At 39.7% G+C, this 14,863-nt stretch overlaps 1 protein-coding gene across 1 annotated transcript in view; it reads right to left on the bottom strand.

Annotated features, from left to right (window-relative positions):
- The window catches only part of DCHS2 (dachsous cadherin-related 2), a 353,317-nt gene that overhangs the window by 92,176 nt on the left and 246,278 nt on the right, over nt 1-14,863 (bottom strand). The window contains exons 4-5 of the mRNA XM_043972284.1: nt 3,281-3,517; nt 1,596-2,612 (exon numbers count right to left, since the gene is read on the bottom strand). Coding sequence (XP_043828219.1) covers nt 1,596-2,612; nt 3,281-3,517 — 1,254 coding nt within the window. The remainder of the gene's footprint in view (nt 1-1,595; nt 2,613-3,280; nt 3,518-14,863) is intronic.

The raw sequence follows: 14,863 nt of genomic DNA on the forward strand, positions 1-14,863 counted from the left end.
CTCCACAGGTGGGTCACAAACCTAGAAACTCCCAAGCTCCTGGCCCCTGCTCCCAAGCCAGCAAAAGTGCTTCTCCTTCACAGTTTTGTTCCTGTTCTTCAATTCATCCATACTTCTGGCCTCTGCACCAACTCACTCATGCTAGTTCTCAGTCTACACTGCTTTCTTCATTACAGCCTAGGACTTGTTTCTACCTCTGTGCACTTGGAGAAGTCCAGCACCAGGGATATGTTCCAATACATCTACAAAAGAATAGAACCTAACATGGCAGACACAGGCTGCCGTGTGCCCTTGCTCAACCTCCCTTTAAAAGCAATTTCCTTTTATTGTCTTTGTCAAACTAAACTAAATTAAGTTTTATTGGCATACTCTCAAAACATTGGGGATCGAGGACCTTTTTCCTGGATGTGGGAGGGAAAGTAGTTAACAGAGGTAATGCTACCTGGTGTGTTTTTATCTTTAAAAAAGATTGAGAGAAACAAAAGGTCTAGAATTTTGTCCTGCTATCTGACAGTTATACAATGTAAGTCAACTTAATTTCCTGGCATCAAGATTCATGGTGCTAGGTGCTGAAAGGGACCTTAGAAATGCAATCCTTATAGAGAATTCACAAACTTTGTACATAATAATTCATTATTTGCAGGATGAAATGTGTATGTGATTTCATGGGTTGTCATATGTGTTTTATTTGGCAAATTATGAACAAATAACTTTAAATAATAAGATCAATGAATCCTGGAAGGTAAGGGGAGGGACCTCAGAGGATGAGAAATGTGTGTCTCCTCATCCCTATGCCCACAGACCATCACGTTAGGGTTTATGAATGTGTGTGTTTTCTTACAAGGGCATAAATAGAGATATCCATCCCTAGGATTATTTTGACATCTGGTCAGTGGATTTATTTCCTAAAGCTTGACACTGATGAGGATCATGTGTGGTGGATAAGGATTTTGACATTTTGCAAAAGATTTACTGAAAGAAGAATACCAAATAGCAGGGAGGAAGGGTTGGGAGTGCAGACTAGAAACTAAAAACCCTTGAATAAGTCACTTAACCACCCTTAGTTTCTGTTTCCTTATGGATAGAGTGGGTTGAACAAGATAACCTTTCTAAGGTCCCTTCTAGCCCTACCTACAATCTGAGAACTTGTACATGGGGCCTCACCAGATTGGTTTCTATCTGTGCCTCTAATTCAGGTGGAAAATGTTATCAACACAATCAAATGCTGTCTACATAAACTGGAAAGCCTGTGTGAATAATAGTGTTGTAATCTTTGACTGTGAAGTACAATTGAGTGTTCCCAGTTTAGATGGTATGATTGCTAAAGTGCCATTCAATTCTGCCTTCTTAAATTCACACAATAGGGGAACAATATGTGTTGTTCCCCAGGCCCCTGCTATAATCATATATGCATATATGAAGCTCTACCTGATCGATCAAGTGATCAAAAGGCATCATTCAACACTTTCCATATACCCAGCATCACATAAGGAAATAGGACTACAAATAAAAATAGTGAAACAATTCTTACTCATAAGGAACTTGCCAACATTTTTTAATGCTAAGAGAAAAGGAGCAAGACAACAGAATCCTACCTGTGTTGGGATTTATCTTGAAGAATTTTCCATCAGACAAAAGGAAATATGATAACTGTCCATTTTTTCCTGAGTCTTTGTCAGTCGCTATAATTGTTCCTATTACCCCTTGGGGTGTAGGGTTCTCTTCAACTTGCAAAAAAAGGACATCATGCAAAAAGGCTGGACAATTGTCATTTTCATCCAGAACATGAACCGTTACAGCTGTACTCACATTTTGCCTCAACCTGTCCTCCAGGCTCCAGGCAAATACTTTGAAATTGTATATTTGGGTTGTTTCATAGTTCAACTGCCTCCGCAAAGAAATCCAACCTGTAGAAGCATCAATGCCAAATGCGACAGATTCTGTGGTGGGTTCCAGTGAGTATGCAATATCGGATGTCTTGTGATGTGACTCTAGTGAGAAGGCCCAGACTTGAAGTATCTGAGTTGTTGGTGGAAGGAATTCACTTATTTCTATCTGATAAACTAAATGTTCAAAAGCCAAGGGAGGCTTCAAGTCTGGTTTTTCAACAGTCACTGTCAACCTCAACAGTGATGTTAAGGGGGGAACTCCTAGGTCCTTAGCCCTGATGTACAGAGTCCAACCCTGTTGTATTTCTTGCCCAAGGATCCCACTGAGGTATATGACACCAGTGTCTGAATCAATGGTGAAGATGCTTGACCACTGATTTTCGATGGTATATTGGACAAATCCATTCTGGCCACTGTCTTTGTCTTCTGCATGAGCAATATATAAGGCTGTGCCAGGAAGCGTACTCTGTAATAGCCTCACCTCATCTGAAGCCATGCGAAAAATGGGAGGGTTATCATTGACATCAATCACAGTAATGTTGACTTGGGTGCTACCATAGACAGGAGAGCTGCCCAGCTGTGACTGGATGGTGAGGATAACTATAGGCTGTGTCTCATGATCCAGCTGCTTCCGGGTACGAATGACACCAAACTTAGGGTCAATAGTGAAACTACCATAGGAATCCCCAGAAGAAATTCTGTAAGACACTGTCTCCAAGGAATCTGAGGGGAAGAAAAGGGGGGGAGAGCAAAGCAATCAACATAAGTCATCAAATTAAAGCTATACTTATGATAAGCAGAAAGATTCGGCTGCTATTCTAAATGACATCTGTGAAGAATAGAACGCAATCTGTTACTCCTTCCTAAAGTCTTAATATTTTCTTGCTTATGGCCTTGGAGTCTCGCCACAACATGTCCTGTTTACCATATAAAACTGAACACAGTTGGGTCATTCTGGGAATGTTTGGTTTTTCCCTCAAACATATGATGAATAGTCAAAGACCAAACCAGTGTTCTCTTTTTTAATCTTTCATTTTTCTTGCATTAGATAAAAGGGATGAATATTCAGAAGATCACTAGTTCTTTCTAGTCACGAAAACCCCAAACAATTTCGTTTATATATTTCTCTTCTTCTACTTACAGATGGATAAAAATGTTCATTTTCTATGAGTAAAAAAAAAAAAACCAACAACAGGAAGGAATGAAATAAATTAAAAGAAAATGGAAGCTTAGTTCCTCATTTTTTATTCCTCTTTTGAGAAAATGCATTCTGTAACGGAGGGAAACATGGGAAGAAAGCAAAAACTGTCTCATAGCTTTAAGATGCAGTACCAAACAGAAAACCTCTAAGCACAAGAACTCTAAATGCAACAGGAGAAGTGACCACTTACTTAAAGGTTCTCTTGCTTTCACAGTTCCGACAGGACTACCTTCAGGCACATCTTCATGAATGGAGAAGGCATATTTGGACCTTTCAAAAATGGCAGGTGCTAGAGCAGTCTGGAGGATGTGGATGGTGACATCCGCATTAATTACAGATGTAAGCCCACCACCATCTCGGGCAGACACAGTCAAAAACACACTGGTAGACTCCAAGTGACTAAGAGTTGATATTAAATAAATAATTCCTGAGGGAAAGGAAAACGAAAATCAATGAATAAAAACCTTGAACAATGATTATAATTGGTATCTGAAAAGTACCAAAGAGGAATCTGGGATTCTTTGTAATGTAATCACCAGGTGAGAAAGACAGCCCTTGAGGGAGCAGGGGAGGGTGTCTAGAAAGTAGGTCTCTTTGGAGGTGCTGTAACTCTCTCAAGGAAAACAAAACATTCTGTTGAAGTCTAACCTGTGCTACCTACTGACTATAGGGTCAATAGAAAAGACAATTCAGGTGTGCTCTAGGCAAGATGCCTCAAACATAGCCTGCAGAGCTAAATGTGGCCCACAGCAGTCCCAAGTGTGTCCCTAGAGAGATTAAAATGTAGTTCCTATCTAATTTTAATGTGTTGATGATTAATAAAAATATACATATAAGTATACATGTGTGTATATATCTGTATATACATATATATGTACATGCATGTTTGCTACATCAGTATGTGGCTTGTAGGGATCCTTATGTATGCTTTAGTGCCCTCCATTTCTATTTGACATCTTTTCTCTGAACAGTGCTGGATTGTGGGTAAACATGATGAATAGCACAATAAGCAAAAGGACTTTATGGTGGTTTTGTCCCTTTGCCCATTAGGCTGACCCAATCTAGTGGTGTTGCAAACAATACTTCTTAGGCATCAGGATCTAGGTCCGGCTACACAGAAGCACTCTACCACTATACCCCAAAGTTCCAGATCATGTTTACCCTGCAAAACAGAACCTGTGTGTGTATTATATATTATTATTAAATATATATGTATATATACATAAACTTAATAACTGTATTACCTTGGGCACTACCTAGACTGCCTAGTCATCAGTTTCCTCAACTATAAAATGAGTAGTTTGGCCCTGACATACCCTGGAGGACCTTTCAGATTGAGCTCTAGGCTCTTGTGAGACTCTGCTCACAAAGTGTACCACTGGAGGAAGTACCAGCATCAATGACTTCACAAATCTATTGGAGTAACAGTTTCAGTGTGATACAGAAAGCGCCATTTGTGAGAGATCCCTCTCTCCCGCTGGTCCCTTCTCCCACCTGCTTTCTCCCTCCCCTCTGACCACTCAAATCCTACTAATCCTTGAAGGTTCAACTCAAGCCCCAACTCCTTAATGAAGCCTTCCCTACCCACCCCACCCCACATTAGGCTCTCAACCTAAAGGTGACCCAGGCAGGCACATTATTGTTCTGGGCTTATTTCATATTTTACTTTTAACTCCCCCAACTAAACGGTAGGTTCTTTAAAGGCAGGAATCCTGCCATAATGATTTTTCTGTCCCATGGCATACTGTCCATCTGCCAGGCCCACCCTTGTTCCCCCTACCCTGTCCACACCAAGTGCTTAATGTGTCTACATTGGTCCTGAAGCAATGACTTGTCCAGTAGCACAGAACAGAATCTGGGATGGGGTGGAGGTATTTCTTTTATCTTTTGCTGTTGCCTATTTCTTGGAAATCCTTGAGGGCAAAAATATAATTTCTTTTATATCAGTCAAAATACATTAAATTAGTGTGATTGCTATGTTTAATTAGAAGCATTTTGAACTGAGGGGGATAAAGGATCAGAGATTTTGTGCTGGAAGGGACCTTTAATGTTATCAAGTTCCATGTCCCCATTTGACAGATAAGAAAACCAAGTCTTGGAGAAGTCAAGCAACTTGGCCCAAGGTTAGACAGCTAGTAAGTATCTAAGGTGGAATTTTAACCCAATTCTACTTGACTTTAAGTCCAGTACTCTAGCCATGACACCATTGTTTCTTATACTATACAAAAATATGACTTCTTCCATCAATAATCTCATTGCCAGTGGGGAAAATCAGATACATATATGCAGGACAAAGTGGGGGAGAGATATTTCTGAAGAGTGCTACTGCTACCCAGCAATGGCGCCCATGAGGGAACACTATCCCCAGATCCATGGGCAGGCTAGTTGCTTGAAAATGCACCAAGATGCATGCTCCAATCCCAGATCCCCCAAACCACTTGGTACTCAAACTTTGCAGAGAGTTTTAGACAATATTGCACTGATAGGAGACTGTCCCACGTCCTATGAGGCAAGGCAGTGAGGTAGTTACATCAGAGTTTCTAAACATGTGTCTGTGGGTGACATGCATCCCATGACACTCCCAAGTGCCTCCTGCACCAGATAAGAAAATGCAGTTCCTAGCTCATTCTAATGTGTTGGTATACTAATAAAAAAAAAGACAGACATAAATATGTGTGGTTTTCTAAGTTAATATGTGGCCCAAAGGGAACCTTATGTGCAGCTTGGTGGTTGCCATTTCTATTTGAGTTTTTTACCACGAGTCTAGAACACTGAAATAGGGGTATTCTCTGAGTTGCCTAATAAAATGAGGAATGAAGGGCAGGGACCCAGGAAACTTAACTCTAGCTGTGACTCAGAATCAGTCATTAAATATTTGCCAGTATACCACTGCCTAGGGACCACAGACCCTGAGTTCTGTGGATAGATTTCAGGGGATCTGTGAATTTGGATGGGAAAATATGGCATGGTACATTATGGATACTTTTCAACAAATATCTGTTTATGAAGGTAACTATACTACCCTCTCATTGATTTCTTCTAAAAAGCTCTCCCCCCACCAGAAATATTATGGAATATACTGAAGATCCATTTGCTAAAGCCATAGGCCTCAAATGAAGAAGGAAATAGTGGTTTTTAGAAACCTACAACCCCTTTCTTAAAATGTTAAAGGTATTCAGGGGCACAAAGTGGACAGGGGAACAAAGCACAGCGCAGCACAGCAGGCCTCCTTACCTTCAGCTGTGTAGGAAGCAAGACCGCATACCAGCCAAAGAAGGTTTAGATTAGGCCTTTTGATTTTCAGCCTTAAAAGTAATTGCAAGAGACACCTCTCTAAAAATAGAATTCATGCTATGTTTAAAAGCTTTCAGTAATGAATATCAATGAAGAGTTCAACAATAAGCTAGCAAAGCTCCTTAGGGATCCTAGTTCTAGCACAAGAACTTGCAAAGTTGGGATTAACAAGTATTCTCAACTGACTACATGGTGGGGTGTGTGGGGGGGGAGCTAAAATAGGGAAGGGATAGCAGGAAGAGCAGTAGATCCAAAGGCAGAGGACTCAGGTTCAAATCCTGTCTCTCCAGTTTCCTTTTGGGACTCAGTTTCCTCATCTTAAAAAATGAGTGCAAAAACTAAATGATTTCTAAGCTTCTTCCTAGCTCAAACTCTATGAACTGAACTCTATCCATAGATATGTGGAAGAAATATTAAATAAATAAATGAAAGAATAAATGAACAAATTCAAAAAATGAACAAACACAAAAAGAAACAATGGTAGATAAACTCTTCGAACCATTTGGAAGACACCATGAATAACAGTAATGCTTTAAAATAGCCTTAGGAAAATGAATCATTGGTAAAATTTGGCCCCAAAAAAGCCTCAATCAAATAAATATCTGGATTAACCTGGACTATCAGTTAAAAACAGTGCAAGGTTTTGGTCAAAGCCTGCTCATAGTCACCACCTTCCAAAAAGTTCATCTTTCTAATCAAGATGTTTTACCAGTAAAGGTTCAAGTTTTCCATGATTTGGCAAGAGGGAGAAAACCCACAAGAAAGAGCCAAGGCTGGCTGGCTATGTTCCACTTCTCACACCACTCCAGGGTGATGGTTCCCATTAGCAAGAGGAAAGTTAGCAGGTAGGACATGTTAGTTTGAAAACTCCAAGGAGGACTCGTGCAGGAAAGAGAGCCCTTGCTTGCCAAAAGGAAAGTGCTTTGATAGTGGGGAGGGGGAAGTTTTTCAAATTTTTCTCAAGCAGCATAGCATATAAAGAACTTGACAACACCGGGCACATCCCTCCCTTCTCTGTCTTTCACTAGGTGTTGCTTGAAAAGGCCATATGTGTTACCAGATAGACCCAGCTCTCCTTTCACAAAAGAGCTCAGAAGCTGAAGCCAAGCTTCTGACAGCCCCCAAACCAAGGGCAGACATCCTTACTATGTAAGCTCCCCAGCCAAAAAAAGGACTCCATAAAGAGAGGCAGGTCAATTTGGAGTAGACAAAAACCTTGTTAAGCATGTCCACCAAAATCTAGCCAAACTTTTTTTATAGGGTTCGAAACTCCCACTGACCGACTTGCAGTGTGGCCCCCCTAGCTGGTCACTCTTACCTCTCATTATCTGTACTCTTTCATCTGTGAAATGTGAGGGAGGGGGGAGAGGTTAGACCTCAGGGGTCTGGGGTATTCATTAAGGTTTGTAATGTGTTCAATTCTGGCACAGGGAACTGTTGTTTCTGGATGACTATTCTCTCACCAGATCAATTTGCCACCAAACTCCACACAAGTTAATCATTATTACTAAGGAAAGGACTTCATTTGCAAATTCTCTTTTCTTTGTCATGGAATGGCTTTGTTCCACTAGTGGCAAGCAGAAGAGGGCTGGAAAATGCCTAAGATCAACAAAGCCTTTTTTGTGTGTCTGGCACAAGGCTTGGAAAAACCTGAAATATCTAATTAAAGACTTTTGTTTCAGTAGGTGGAGGACGATCAACCCTATTGTATTTCAAAAGAGAAGCTAGACTTTTACTGATGTTTAGTCTCTGGAAATATACTGTACTTTACATTTTGTATTAAGTTGACAGATTTAAATGGGAATATGTTTCAAAGAAAAGGGCAAGGTGGGCTGGGAGATGAATAAGGCAAATTAAAAAAATGAGGCATACAGTTAGTGGAAGGCATGAGGCTGAGCTGATAGTAGAGGAGACAGCATGGTGCAGTGGAAAGAAAAGAGCTGGGTTTAAACCCAGGATGAGATATTTCCTCCAGGCATGACTTCAGGAAAGTCACATAAGCTCCCTGGGCCTCAGTTTCTTCATCTGTAAGATGAGGAGGTTGGACTCCATGGCCTCTGAGGTACCTTCCTGTTCCCATTGGGGTAGGTACTATTATCACCCCCATTTTAAAGATAGGCAAACAGAGGCTGAGAACAGTTAAAGGGCTTGTCCAGGATCGCATAGTATATGAGGTGGGATTTAAACTTGGGGATTTAAATGTGACTCCAAACTCATTCCAATTCCTGCCAAAGAAAAGCAACTAGAGGCTAATTTGGGGGGGGGGAAGTGGGGAATCATGAGAGGGAGTGGTGGTTCTCTGCTGAGTGATACAAGGGAAAATAGTTATTTCTATAATGGTTTTGTTTGTTTGGGGGTTTTTGTTTGTTTTTGTTGTTGTTGTTTTTGTCGGGGCAATGAGGGTTAAATGAGTTGCCCAGGGTCACACAGCTAGTAAGTGTCAACTGTCTGAGGCTGAATTTGAACTTGGGTCCTCCTGAATCTAGGGCTGGTGCTTTATCCACTGAGCTACCTAGCTGCCCCCCCCCATAGTGTTTTAAGGTTAACAAAGTACGTTCCTCATAACAACCCTGATGTAATTGGAAATATTATTACCCTCATTTTTTAAAGAACCTGGGTAGTGAAAATACGCCCAAAGCCATACATCTTACTGGAGGGAGTGGCAAGATTCAAACAGATTTCCTGTTTCCAACTTTCTTTTAACTCTTTAAGAGTCCTTAAGGTCTTCCAGGCAAAATGGACAGATGGTGATGATGATGGTGGTGGTGGTGGTGACGACGATGATGATGGTATGGGGCAATTTCTTAACAACTTTGACTACAATTAGTTCAACAGTCAGAGAAGTTGAATCATGAAAAAAAATGACAATCACTCTAAACCATTAACATAGATGAGTTGATATGGCTGATTTCTATCTATTTTTCACATCGTAGAGGGAAAGTTCCTAAGGATAATTTCTAATGAGCAGATCTAATGATATCAAGTGTTTTAAACTCTGGAGAGGATCTCCCTAAGGGTACATAGATAATCCAAGGGGGCAGGAAGTTAGGATGAGAATAAGGGGCAACTAGCACTGAGGAAAGTACCTTATTGGCAAATAAAGATGCTTAGGGAGTATGTATGTATGCATGTGTATGTATATGTACATATATATATATATATATATATATATAGTGTATATATGTATGTGTAGGATGGATGTATGCATCGATATAGATCTTTATCTATCTATACACATACATGCATGCATGCATACATGAATACATATATACATACTGCTCCCTGTGCATCTTTATGTGATGTTTTATAAGATGCTTAGGGAGTATGTATATATGTGAATATATAATATGTGTATAGGATGTATGTATATAGATAGATGTAGATTAGATTCCTAATTCATATCTGATGTAGCTCTCTATCTACACATACATACATATTCCCTAAGCATCTTTATGTACACATATATGTACGTGTGTATTTGTGCATGTGCATGTATGTATATACACACATGTTATATGTGGCTATATAGAAATCTATGCGTATGTGTACATACATTATATATGCATGTTACATGTGTATGTCCATGTATTCAAGGCCTCATCAACCATCTTGTGGATCCCAGAGACCTACCTATTCACGAATGATCGATCTTTCTCAAATGGATTGCAATACCACTATTTGTCCTGAAATGATCAATGATAGCCATTATATTGCAATAAAAATGTTTGGCAGTGCTTGAGGCAGGTGGCTAAGGCAATCCAAAATTCTCTCTTGTGACCTTATATGAAGGTCACTTATTTCAGTGTTTGAAAGCCACCTTGGCTAGGTAGATTGCTCCAGATCACAGGACCATGTTTGCCTACAGTCTGAGGCCCTCCCATGAGCCAGTTGGAGTAGGAACCTGGTGCCTGACTGCACCAAAGGCAGGTGTCACCCAAAGACTAATGGATCCAGAGTCAGAGAATCTACGTTAAGATCCTTGTTTCTGTCATTTACTACCCATGCAATCACGGGCAATTTCCTTCTACTCCCTGAGCCTCAGTTTCCTTATCTGTAAAGTGAGAGGATTGGACTAGATGACCTTTAAGGACCTTTTCAGCTTTAAATCAATAATAACATGATCTTCTATATAGCCAATGCATCTCTGTTGCACAGTAGGCTATGCGGACCTCATTTTTTGTGGAGAGGGTCAGGGAAGATGTTGAGGGGGAGAAATAGAGACAAACCCTATCTCTTTCAGTCTTTTCCCTAAGGCCAGCTGTATAATTGGAAAAATTGGAGAATGAGACAGTCCTGTTCTTAAGCCTAAATTCAACAATAAGCATATATTTCCTTTGAACTGACTGTAGTTGAAATCCAGTGGTAATTTCTTTCTAGTAAAATACCTAGAAGCAAATAAGTCCTCTACCTATAACTGGAATGTTAAGCACGTCAGTGTCACTCTAAGACATTCAGCAAGAAACTGCCTTGAGATGACCACTCTTTCTAGACAAGATGTCTCCCACTTTAGAGACAAATTTCCCAAGCTTTTTTAAAAGCTCCCCTACTCTCCCATGGACTCTTCAACTGTCCATCTTATACCAGTTCCCTCTTCTTGACTTCAGCCTTGTGGAATTTAAGACACTGTATTAAGAATATAAAATTTCCATGGCTTTGGGCTTAAAAAGATTCAAACAAACAGCTCAGATGCCAGGGTCTACATTTGGCTTTCTTTCCAGCTCTCAACTCCATGCTCACTCCAAATTTAAAAAAAAGGCTTTTTGCTTGCTACAAACACTGATGTCAACAAAAACATAAAAAAGAATGACATGCTGGAGTATAATGGAAAGTGTACTGGATTTGGATTAAGAGGACCTGGGTTCAAATCACAGCTTTACCTTTGACTGCATGGGTGACATTGGCCAAACCCCCTGATTTCTCTCTAAAATGAGATGGTTAGACTTCACTAGATGATGATCAAAGGTCCTTTCCAGACATAAATCTATGATCCTATGGAAAAGAACTGCCCTTAAAATTGCCAGACCTTGAATTCAAGTGTGAGCTCTGTTGCCTCCTACTTGTGTGATTCTGGGATGTCAGTTTACTCACTTGTAAAATAATGGCATTAAAATTATTGATCAAAGCTCTAAGAATCTATTACAATTCTGTGAATTATGTATAAATCCCAGTGAATGAAATTTTTCTCTTTTTCTGCACCTTGCCACCATTTTCTATACTCTTCATTTGCCATATTTTGATTTTTATCCCCCAATGCAAATTATATTGAAAATCTATATTCTCTGAGGTACGTAAATCATATTTCTTGATTCGTAGCAATCAATTTTCTAAAGCCTGTTAGAGGGGGTATTTTGTTCCTGAGAAACAAATGTTCCCCAATGGCCAAAATGAAAAGTAAACAGAGGTATTAAAAGCATCTTTTTAATATTTTCCAAATTATACTTAGCACATATGACTTCATCCATTAATACTCATGATCTATGTGTATAGGCACATAGAGGAAAATGAATTGTTCTCTGAAAAGGAAAAGACATAAATTACCATAAGCTTTACTAATCAAAACATGAAGCTCTTAATTTTTCTTATATATAGCTATTGGCTCAACAGTTTGCTATGTACTTTTTAGTTCATATAAAGAGAGTGGTTAGAACAAATAAATATCCATGAATGAAATATACCGACTGGCCTATATTTAGCATTGATCTTTCAGATGAAGTCATGGCCCAAAGCCAAGGGCACACTTCTGCTCTGTGTACTCTGTGCCGGTTTACAGAGAGGACTTGACCTCAGTCTCAGACAGTAGGCAGATGGCAAAGGCTGGGTGTGCATTCTTAACCCCAAGTTTGCTTTCCATCCATCTGGCTGCCATACTTATCATTTTAAACCCTGCAGGTCAGTCCTCTACCCCATAAATTCTTGACCAGGTGGATGTGTTTTATATTCTGACTGGATCTACTGAGGATACCCATTGGTGGTATCTGTCATGTGAGACACCTGAAACTATAGAATAGAGGAATGTTTTAGTCTTTGACGTGGGATCATGGGCTGCTTTTGGAACTAGAAACAAGAATACATTTTAAAAGTAGGTACGAGAGACTGGCAATGTCATTCATATGACTTTAACAGTGCTGTGGGTAATGAATCTCATTTTCTATTTTTGTCTTATTTAAAACAAAATGAAGATTTAGGTTTGTTATTTTATCAATAATCATAGGGCACCTATCTTATTGAGACTAATTTCTCATGCTTATTATGTAACCATAACAACACGTTGGAATATATGTCATGTAGAGCAGGAGCTCAGTAACCCCTGTCAGGGTGGGGGGAAAGAGAGAAGGAAAGAGATTCTCCGTGGAGACCATAATCCGCCTTGGCCTTTTTACCTTTTATAAATAGACCCCTGGCCAGGTCTGAATGTAATCATAATCAAAATAAGTACTTACTCAGCACCTTCCCCTCAAGGCTTTCAAATCATGTTGTGCCCATTAACTCATTAATCCCCAGAAACTGTCTTTATGAAATTAGCAGGGGGTGAATGGTTTAAAAAAATGCTCTTAGATGAAGGAACTGAAATTCAAAGATTAATTTTATCTAATGATAAGAATTAGCATCTGAGGGAGAAATGGACTCTACAGTGATACAAGTGTGTTCTTTATCATACCATAAAATATAGGGAATATTGCTTATCCGGATACTTTTTTAAGAGTTAAAGGACCATATTTCGCAAACTCTGGTGGTGGGGAGGAGAGGGAAGGAGGTTGAGAAGAGAGAGATAATTTACCTTAAGGTAAAGGAGGAGGTAGAGGCAGAAAGAGGGCATTGGCCCTTGAATCATGGATATTTGGTAAAGAGATGGGGTTAAGGTTGAAAATCACTACAAATTTCCTTTGTCTCCTTAGGACAATAATTCAACTCAACAATGATTAAGAGTTTACTAGGGGGGCAGCTAGGTGGCACAGTGGATAAAGCACTGGCCCTGGATTCAGAAGGACCTGAGTTCAAAGCCAGCCTCAGACACTTGACACCTACTAGCTGTGTGACCTTGGGCAAGTCACTTATCCCCACTACCCCGCCAAAAAACAAACAAAAAAAAGAGTTTACTAGGTGTAAGGCACTGTGCTCAGCATTACAAATATAAGGACAAAAATGAAATGTACACTCCATTGGAGGTGAGGGTATGATAAATAAGTACATTTAAACACTTAAGTAAATACAAAGTAATTTCAAAAAGGAGAGAGTGCTAATAACTGAGGGTGGGGATGGAGATCAGGAAAGATTTCATGAGAGGAAGGAGCACCTTCCAATTGGGTAAAAGTATGGAGTGATGGAATATGGTGTACAGAGAATGCCCAACAGACCACTTTGACTTGACTGGAAAAGATATGAAGAGGAGGACTATTGAAAGCAAAGAGAATAATGGTCTTGTCTTCTAGCCACACACTTCTCCCCTGATACTTATCGATTGCAATGGGGTTGTGGGGGAAGGTGATTGGGGGATGGATGGTCATCATGTTGACTGCTAGTCTTCAATCAACTAATCAAGTGCAGGTGGTTAGAGACCCTATAATCTTCAGTAGGCTAGGGACAGGGAGGACATATTTCAAAATAAGAGGGGAAGTATTTAAGTTTCAAGTACTGTCAAGAGAGAGTACATTACAGAGGTTGACTTTTAGAATACTGTAATTTAGGGAATTAGGGGACACCCTGTGAAGTTCAGACTATCAATGAAGTTATCAGATATAGTTTACCTTGTGCCTGTTCCAGAAGAAATTGTAACTAAGTTCAAGGGAATCTTGGATAAATTCACAAAAGAGAAAACCATGTCTTCTTATAAAGAAAAACAAGGACTGTTATGGGTACATGCCTCTTTCTTCTGAGATTGACATTATGGAGGGAAACTATGACCTTATTACAGAATGACCTGAGGCACCTACCATCCTGGAGAGAAGGTATTGATATGAATGAATCATTGGTCTGCACCATTCTAAGATTTCATGCATAATTAAATAACCTGGAATGTCACTGGTGCTATCATTCCATTCACTATAGCTGTTTTATACAGACCTTCCCCAAAGAATAATTCCAACATATATGTATACATGCATGCCCATGTTTGTACATACATATGTGTGTGCACATGTGTCTATGTGTGCATGTTTGTGTGTATGTATATGTGTATATATATAATATATACATACACTGTACTTTTCAGTGTGAACTATTCTCTTAAGATTACATTTCTTTCCTGTCTTTTAAAGAAGCAAACACCATATGGAAAATATCTAAGATATGTAAAATGTATGCCAGGTTAAACCAGGAAGTCTGGTTCTGCTAGAATATAATCAAAATCATTCCTTTAAAAGCCTGACACTGGCAACACATAAATTAGCATATTGAATCAGACAACTGACTGATAGCCGGAGTTTCTGAGGCAAGCAGGGGGAAACCAGCCAGATTCACCCAATGGATTATGTAGCAGTGA

The sequence above is a fragment of the Dromiciops gliroides genome, chromosome 6 (genome assembly GCF_019393635.1).
Source record: "Dromiciops gliroides isolate mDroGli1 chromosome 6, mDroGli1.pri, whole genome shotgun sequence".
Lineage (NCBI taxonomy): Eukaryota > Metazoa > Chordata > Mammalia > Microbiotheria > Microbiotheriidae > Dromiciops > Dromiciops gliroides.